Here is a 9,565-nt window from a genome sequence, read left to right on the forward strand (position 1 = left end):
ACGACACCAACCATCTCTTCACATACCAGCTCAATCCCACTCAGCTAACAGCCCTCTCCCTTTGGGCCGACTCCATCGAAACAGCTCGTTTCTTAGGTCTACCGTTTCTTGAGCTTGAATACAACGATTGATGGACAAACCGAACTAGGTGGGCCTTAGAAGTGCTGCTCCAACAACAACNCTCGTTTCTTAGGTCTACCGTTTCTTGAGCTTGAATACAACGATTGATGGACAAACCGAACTAGGTGGGTCTTAGAAGTGCTGCTCCAACAACAATAAAAACAAAGTTCTTAAGGTACCCTTAAACAGATGCGGTACCTTACGTGGCAGTTCTATCCGCTAAAATACGTGGTACTTATATACATGCCCACCTCACATCGGGGAGAAGCTCGGCTAATAATTAATACTTTTGGTATTGGGTATTGATGGACTGGTATTAGTAGGCGAAAAATGTGTTTGATTGTTGCGACAGTAGAGAAAGATCGAGTACGATCTTCAGTCGTTTTCATTAAAAACAGTCTCACGAAGGTCGACACCAGATGTGCACGTTAAAAATCTATTAAGCGCAATCCACTTATACCTCCGCCAGTGCGGCATAATTCGCTGTACCAAGAACAAAATTTTCTACACATAATCCTACAATGTTCCTAAAGCGANCGTTAAAAATCTATTAAGCGCAATCCACTTATACCTCCGCCAGTGCGGCATAATTCGCTGAACCAAGAACAAAATTTTCTACACATAGTCCTACAATGTTCTTAAAGCGGTATTCTTTATGAAGTAATTAACACCTTCTTCGCTCTCGTCCCATGCAAGCCTTGATCGGATGCCAACAAGAGACCATTATTGCCAACAAAGCTGAGCAGGTCGGACATTTACTGTCTACTCGTTATGTAAATCCGACTTATCCAACGACCTTTTCCCTATCGCACGATACTCTCAAAAAGCTACGTTTTCTGGGTCTACGGTTAAATTACTTCGATGATAATAATTTAAGCACTTTTTTCTTCTCGGTAGGATTTTAAAAATACTTATGTTACCTTCTCTTGCGTTCTATGCAACAAATGCGCAGATTCCTGCATGAGTTTTGCCTAGGCAAAGGATTTCTCTAGAAACGCACTGACTAAGACTAGTCTGGTAGCGCAAACTAATCCCTGCTCTTTANTTAACACCTTCTTCGCTCTCGTCCCATGCAAGCCTTGATCGGATGCCAACCAGAGACCATTATTGCCAACAAAGCTGAGCAGGTCGCAATTTACTGTCTACTCGTTATGTAAATCCGACTTATCCAACGACCTTTTCTCTATCGCACGATACTATCGAAAAGCTACGTTTTCTGGGTCTACGGTCAAATTACTTCGATGATAATAATTTAAGCACTTTTTTCATCTCGGTAGGATTTTAAAAATACATATGTTACCCTCTCTTGCGTTCTATGCAACAAATCCGCAGATTCCTGCTTGAGTTTTGCCTAGGCAAAGGATTTCTCTAGAAACGCACTGACTAAGACTAGTCTGGTAGCGCAAACTAATCCCTACTCTTTAGCGAAGAACTTAACGATGGACTTTAATGTAGATTGAAAACCGCAAATAATCTGAAGAGATCCTGAAAACGAAAAAGTAAAAATCATAATCCCGGACCTCCTATTACTCTAACAGCGTCTACTGTGCTTTTCAACTCTACGTACTTTTAGCCACGATTCCATATTCTGAATGTACAGTACTAGTCCAGATGCTTCGGGAGCAACCACTGCAGCGGAAACCCTCCCAATCTCACTGTCACTGTCCTGTATTTTAGCTTTCGCAGTGTGCGGTTTGGGTACAGTTTTTTTCTAAAAATTAAGCATCTGTAGGCTGGCTTACGATAGTCCAGGTGTTTCGGGAGCAACGACTGCTTCGGAAACTCTACCAATTTCACTGTCGTTGTCCTATATTTTAGCTTTCGGAGTGTGTGGTAGGATACAGTTTTTTTCTAAAACTTAAGCATCTAGGCTGGCTTACGATAGCACATCTGCTTTGCAAAGGTTTTCGGCGATCAGGAGGAGTGTCTGCAACGAGATATTTTGATAAGTCCTTGGTTTAGGCCTCTGTAAATAGTAAATGGATTTTTCGTTAATATTTTCCAGCGTATGATTTTTGGACACCTAAGTCTTCAAAGTCGCAAACATCTAAACAGAAATACTTGGAAAGTGCAAAAATATAACTTTTACGAATAGGCCATGCCTGTTATTAGACATTCTGTAGTTATGGGAACTCTTCACAAATTTTTCCTTCAGCCATACATTGAAAGTAGAAATAACTTCCAAAAGCCTTGTGTTCTCAGACTCGATATTGGACAATAGAGTTTATTTGCTTCCAAAGTCGTCCGTAAAGAAGCGCCTTTTGGTATCGAAGAAAGTACTGAGAAAACAATTTTTGCGTTGCAAGGCGTCCTGGACAAAAAAAAATACACAAACATCAATCCCCTGTATAGTTAGCTTAAAATTCGCCCTCTTTTTTGAATGACCACTTCAGAATTTCTGAAGTAATAAAATTGTCCGTTTGAATGGTGGAAAAGCAGGTTATCCATCTCGAACTCTTACCAATTTACAAGCGCGTCATAACCGCCTAGTTCAGTGTGAAAATGGCCATTACTTTCACAAATCTATTCTATTTAAGTAGCACTTACCTTGCGCAACCCTAAACAAATCCTTAAAGCACTACCGCTCAACCATTTGTTTAAGTATCGTAAGTATTTTTAGCAATCACTATCGCCAACAAATCGCCCCTGCCCCCAATCTCCACCCCACAATTGCTCAACAAACACATTATTCGTTCATCGCTCGAATGCGCAGTGACATTTACAAACGCTTGCTACGTACAAAAACGGAACCCGATGTTCCATCATTATCAACAATGATGGAAGTGGCATCAATGCGACCAAGCGTATGACATACTCGTAACAAGTGAATGATGTACGCACGGTTGCGGTGGAGGGAGGGGAAATGAGACATTAATAGTGACAGTGAAGGTGTCGTCCGTTGCCGCCATTGTGGTTGTCGATTTAAGTGTGTCTCCTTCCCAGAATTCTTCTCACTAAGCCGACTGTGCCGGAGGGATGAACGGATGACAGTACAAAGTTGGGCTTGGAATATGTTTGGGACATAAGCAACGGAAATAACTTAGCACCTAACGCGGCCGCAAAAGGTTTTAGCCATGATAAATATTTTCAGCGTGCTATTGTTTTGGTTAATGATATGAAAAGGTTTGATATCATTATTATTTATTTTTGAGGAAAGCACATTAAAATGCTGTGCTGCTGTTGAACATATGCTGAGGATAGCGTCGAACTATTTGCGTGACGCGGGCATGTATTTTACGTGCTTTGCTGACTGTGTGTTTTGGACGTGAGCAGTGGCAATCGGTATCTGTTTGGGTGATGAAGTTTTGGTTTTCAGTTGGTAGTAAATGGATTTTGTTTCGTAGGAAAACTTACTGGCGGCACTTCCACCGATCCGATGAGGATATGGTGTCTGACTCATTTAAGAAGTTTGCAGATTATTTTTTGTAAAACTCTTAAGTATGCTATTTTAAATTGTTCCCCTAATCGGCTGTTGTATTTGTAAGAGTTCCATTTATCTAACATTCTGCTTTATATTCACCTGATTCTCTTTCATTTCAGCAAAATGGCTCGCAGTATCAGCTCTCCGCTCTCTCTCTCAATGCGCTATCATTCTGTTATCTTTACCGCTCTGTTACTCGCCTTCCTACAGCTCTCCGTATTCGTTACACTAGCCTCGTCGTCTATCGCTACCGCTGCGCCCACTCTGATCGGTGCCGCCTCGGGCACCCAGCTCTCGAGCAGCACTCCTCAAACCGAAGCGAACGCCAATACCATCGCATCGTCATCAGGGCATGAGCATGGACAATCCACAACCTCCTCGCCACTTGCGATACTTAGCGGTGGTTCTACTATAGAGCCCGTGGCTGGCGCCGAAACGGCTTTAGAGTCCGTCAGCACTGCCGCTCCGACACCATCCACGCCAAGCACCACCACAACCGCCGCTACGACTACGCCCGAACACGACATCATCGGCTCACCGGGCCCGGACAAGCGTGAACAGGAGGCCATACTGAAAGCACTGGATTGGTTGAAAGAGAAACGCGCAGCTGACTATGGTTGGGGCAATGATACACATGTCGTCATACTGGCCAAGGAATTGTCTGGCGCACGCGATCCCACAGATGCCGATGGGCATTTGCAAGTGATACAAGAGCTGGAGGATACGCTGTCCGTGAAGGAGATGGAAATTGAGATATTAGCAATGCTTGATCGTCATCACACGCTGCCGAAACCGCTGAATCTGGAGAAACTTGCTCGCTACGTGCTGGCGCTTGGCTCACTCTGCAAGGACCCAAAACATTTCCACGGTCATGACTTGGTCGCCACGCTGCAGCATCACGAGCCGGCACAGGACAATGAGTTCGCCTTGGCCACGCTGTCGGCGTGTAGTGCTGCTGCGCATGTGCGCAAGCGTCAGATACGCCGGCTACTGGATATTGCAAGTGGCGTAACGGACCAAGGTGTAGACACAATTGCGATGGTTATATTGGCGCTGCGCTGCATTGTGACCGATCATCGGCATCGCCATCTACAACACTTTGTACGACGGCCTGCCAGAGGATTGGCCAGTTTGCAGGATCCACGCGGCAGTTTCGGTTCGCTACGCAGCACTGCCCTGGCTATGCAAGCACTGCAGGACCTTGAGCATGATCCGGCTGGCTCGTGGAATCGCACTGCTGCTTCGCGATGGATTTTGGGTCGACAGCGCGAGGATGGTGGTTGGACTGAAGAACCACTGCATGATGGGCAGGATCCTGGCATCGGTGTTGGTTTGACAGCGGATATAATATTGGCGCTTGGCTGGAAGGGACTGGGCGCGGTGCGTGCGCTACAATGCGATCATGTGATACGCGAGAACAGCGATCCAGCTTCAGGTAAGTTAGCGAATTTTTATTACGCTTTAAAACATAATAGTAAATACACTCCTCAAATACATATATGAAAATTAAAAAATAAAAACTATACAAAAATAAACCTTACGATAAAACACAACAACAAAAATAAACCAAACAAAACAATTGATAATAAAAATTCGCAAAAACCACAAAACTCACAATTAGAAAATGGCGAACCAAAACTAGCTGTGCCCTACGGACTGACATCGTCGGCTGAAGAATCGGACTTGAAGAATGTCTCCTATACATATACGCTGTGGGTGGGCTCAAATGTGACGGAAGCATTCTCACTCTCGCTCATTTCACCAAAGAACACCAGCTTCTTCAGGGCCATGACACAAGCTGCCGAAATGGATCCGAGGTAAAAAGCTGAGAATATTTAATTGAAGGGATCTTTATTTCCTATGATATAACTGTGTGTTATTCCAACAGATTTACTTTCGAGGCGCGCGAATGGCCCAATGGCCACTATGTGCATACATTGGCTGGAAAAAAGGAGGAGCCAAGGGGGTGAGTTACCTTTTGAGCGTTTTTGAAAGCATCTTGTCTGATCTAATTGCGTGGTATTTGTAGGTATAATTACTGGCTGCTGTATCGTTTGCCCGAGCTACCCGATCCCAATAATGCACCTGGTAATCAGCTGATTGCACCAGTCGGTAAGTAATTTTTTGTTCGCGGTATTTCAATTACTTCCCCTCTGGCAGTTCAACTAATTCGACGAAGTCCTTGTGGGTTCTTGCTGAAGTAATAGTCCTTTACTCTTTTTCTTGTCATGTTCTTGTGGAGAGCTTGGGCTTAGAGAAAGCAGAAATCATTCCGTTTATAAACACGCGCTTTGTTGGTAAACGGATGAAATAAGGCTTCTTCCAGCTTCCATGATTCTTCTCTGATTTTCAATAGGTTCAGCCATCGGTTTAATACGAGCACCTTCTATCCGCNTAAAGCAGAAATCATTCCGTTTATAAACACGCGCTTTGTTGGTAAACGGATGAAATTAGGCTTCTTCCAGCTTCCATGATTCTTCTCCGATTTTCAATAGGTTCAGCCATCGGTTTAATACGAGCACCTTCTATCCGCATTATTCGTTCAGTAAAACGCGCCGAGACGTGGAAGGCTTCATTATCTTTTTATTCCCTGAGGACCTGTAAACTCCAATAGAAGGGTAGAATCTGAAACCCTCACCCCTTTTCAACTACTAGAAAGCAATCTGATCAATCGGTGTACGTATCCTACTGGATTTACTGAAGCATCCAAATCAGTAGCACAAAGGCCTGAAAAAGGGCCAACCATATGACCCGCGAACGACTTCATAAAAAGGCCGATAATACTGGAAAAAATATTGTTTAGTCAAAAAGGCTTGCAGTTTTAACAGACTCTTATTAAGAAGCCGAGATGAGATTATCAAATACTGAAAATTTTAACAAACCAAACGACAACTTAAGAGAAGGCAGCATGGCAACACAAACAATGTATTCAGTTCGGCTAGAATAGAGCAGAGCCCTCCTATAGATTATGAAAAAAGTTTGACCGCAAAAGATTATCTTTTTAGGTTGGAATTGTTGCGGCAGGGCGCGGGCCAATAGGAAGCATTTTAAGTTCCCAGAACGCAAGCTTCGGTCAGACTCTCACCTCACCGTTTGGACACTTTAAGATTCTTGAACATTCACACTCCAGGCCCGACAAAACGGATCTCCTTGTATCTAACCCGTCTCAAACACTCCCTTTTCCATTCACATCAACTCAAGTTGGATAGAGGACCCGGTCGATCTCTACACGAAAGGGTCGGTGCTTAACGGAAGCGTCGGTAAAAGATTACTTTTGTAGGAAACTCTCCATAATTTCAACCATGGCAGATAGAAAGAAGTTAGTAGACATAGGGCTCAAGTGTGTGACAGCAAAAAAAGTTAGTCGGTAGTTAGTATTATGGAATCACTTACGCTGCGTTCACAACAAATTAGTTGGGAAATGTTTCACTGACCTTTCGTTTTCGTGGAAATAATATCCAGTAAACGTACCAAGTCTAAGTGATATTGCAGGTAACTGCAGGTCTGATGAACTGGATAGAGAAGGCATCCATAAAATGGGCTCACCAAGCAAAACTCTTAAACTTGAGCATGCACAAGTGCCTGAACTTCCGACCCAGAAATTAGTGGATCAGCGAATACCGAAATTTCGCTAATAGCGGGAGCTTTGATAGGTCATAGGTGGAATACATCAAACTCTGTTTGCAATGTTAAAGTTTAGGCACCAGGGCCCGTCTCTAAGATCGACATAAGTTGCCTGAGATAATTCGTTCTTGTCCCACGCTCGGATTTAATTACTTAATTTAATTTAATTATNGAGTTTAGGCACCAGGGCCCGTCTCTAAGATCGACATAAGTTGCCTGAGATACTTCGTTCTTGTCCCACGCTCGGATTTAATTACTTAATTTAATTTAATTATTAAAGTTTTTCAGGATTGTTTTTAGAGTTTTCTTAAGCGAATATTTTTTTTATTTCTTTTACTCTTTTTCAGGCGTTGATGAACTCATGGTCGAGGATGGTGAACACTATCTCTACTGGTACAAAAAGCTCTAAGCTGTCTAAGCAAGACTCACAAACAGCAATATATAATAGACATACGAAGAAGAAGCAGCAAATGGGCGAAAACGAGAAAAAATAACTATAGAGTTAAATAAAAGCAAAATAAATATTAAAATGAAAATTATACAACCAACCTACATACAATATGCTGCTATCCATATACCAAGAGGCCATAAATGAACAAGCAAATGCGAATACAAATATACACACCAAAATATACATAATAAATTTATGATAAACTACAGTTTAAGCCTAAAAAAGACGATTCTAAAATTTAGAAGCAGAAAAAACAAAAATTAAAAAAAAACAAAAAGTAAATAATCAAACAAAAGTTCCGCGCTTTAGCAATGGCAAACGCAAAATTCATACATAAATATAGCAAAGCAAATTATTTATATTTAGAAATAAAAACTAAAATAAAACCGAAGAGAAGGCATAAAAACTGATATTAAAAACAAACACAGCAACATTGATATACAGGAGTAAACAAAGAAAGACAACAACAAGATTGATAAATTAAAAAGAATATAAAATAATAAATGTTGATAAACGTGATAAGGCATGTGAAGGATAATATTTAATAAGAGCAGGTGAACAAAGGTCAGCACTACCAGACACATACACACACACACACACACAGAAAAAAAGAAAAGGATATGCATATACAGCAACACAAGCGCAGACACAAAGTAATTTACACACACACACGCGCATACATACGAGTAATACACCCCCATAAATGGATAGAAAGTAATTAATATTAAAAATAGAAAGCAAACAAAATCGAACGTCCATNTACAGCAACACAAGCGCAGACACAAAGTAATTTACACACACACGCGCGCATACATACGAGTAATACACCCCCATAAATGGACAGAAAGTAATTAATATTAAAAATAGAAAGCAAACAAAATCGAACGTCCATGTTAACTCAGTCGTGTATATACATAAGTCGTATCGTCTTTATATGATAATAAAGGGTGTTACATTCACATATTTATACACAAACTAGTAAGCGCGCTTTAAAGTTATTCGATTTATTGTATTAAGCGTAGTTGTTTTATAAAAGTGATAGCTACCCTATTATTTGCACTTTGTAGTGTCCGTATATATACCTCCTTCTTTCACCGCACATGAAAATCAATCCCTCAAAACCCTATTTTTAGCCAACTCCATATATGGTCCCAGTCAGGTAGCACAACCTAATACTCAGCAAGTACATAATTTTTTATTGCTTACTATCGCAGTGAGCATCCAAGAAGACGTTTTCTTAAGGCGTACCCTCTTCCCAGGCACGTCAGAAGGCATATTTTCGAATACAAGGACACGTTCCACTCGCACCTACAACAACCTTTGAAAACGACAGTGCACGTACCGTCAAGCCATTAACCATTAATGCCGTTATTGGAATCCAATCACCACCAACAATCGTAGACAGAGAGCTTCAACTGCTGCGTGGGACTCGTGTTACTCTGGCTCTAATTAAGGTCTGAACTCGTACTTATCCAACCCGATCCTGACATTGGCTCAACCCAATTCGAAACGGCACGTTTGCTGGGCCTACCGTTAGTTGAGCTTGGCGACAGCGATTGATCGATTAACAGATTTAGACGCGGCTTACTAGTATCGCTACAATAAAGCATTGGGATTTTTTTTTGCAGACGCCCCGTTTTTTCTTTCAGTTACATTTACATCAGAACTGATATGGTTCGGCTCAAATCTATTAACGTGAAAACGCGAAACGTTCAAAACTTTTTTAGTCTCTGAAATATACAGTCTCGAGCCGCTACATGTCACTTCGTCCCATGGATGGACCTTTTATCCTACACCTATGCAGATTTAAAAGGCATTGTGCCGATGATTACAGTTTGTTGGCCGTACAGTCTACAATTGAACTTTTCATTGCCAGACCATTACAGCTTATTTCAAGCTGAGCTTCAGCCATGAACTTGAAAGGTGAGGTAGCTGCTCATCCACAGTAA

General features: G+C 41.8%; 1 protein-coding gene across 2 annotated transcripts in view; it reads left to right on the forward strand.

Annotated features, from left to right (window-relative positions):
• LOC108379716 (uncharacterized protein CG3556) overlaps positions 1–8,213 on the forward strand; it is a 9,768-nt gene extending 1,555 nt beyond the window's left edge. The window contains exons 1-6 of one of the 2 annotated variants that reach the window (XM_017636071.1): positions 1,871–3,243; positions 3,661–4,976; positions 5,163–5,358; positions 5,430–5,507; positions 5,571–5,653; positions 7,513–8,213. In XM_017636071.1, the coding sequence (XP_017491560.1) occupies positions 3,236–3,243; positions 3,661–4,976; positions 5,163–5,358; positions 5,430–5,507; positions 5,571–5,653; positions 7,513–7,574 (1,743 nt within the window). In that variant the 5' untranslated portion in view covers positions 1,871–3,235 and the 3' untranslated portion in view covers positions 7,575–8,213. Of the gene's footprint in view, positions 1–1,870; positions 3,244–3,660; positions 4,977–5,162; positions 5,359–5,429; positions 5,508–5,570; positions 5,654–7,512 lie in introns of those variants that run through there. The other variant, XM_017636070.1, reaches the window with a different exon arrangement.
• Positions 8,214–9,565: the final 1,352 nt, after the last annotated feature.

The sequence above is a fragment of the Rhagoletis zephyria genome, unplaced genomic scaffold, assembly GCF_001687245.7.
Source record: "Rhagoletis zephyria isolate East Lansing unplaced genomic scaffold, Rhagoletis_zephyria_1.1 Rzeph_scaffold_17168, whole genome shotgun sequence".
NCBI lineage: Eukaryota > Metazoa > Arthropoda > Insecta > Diptera > Tephritidae > Rhagoletis > Rhagoletis zephyria.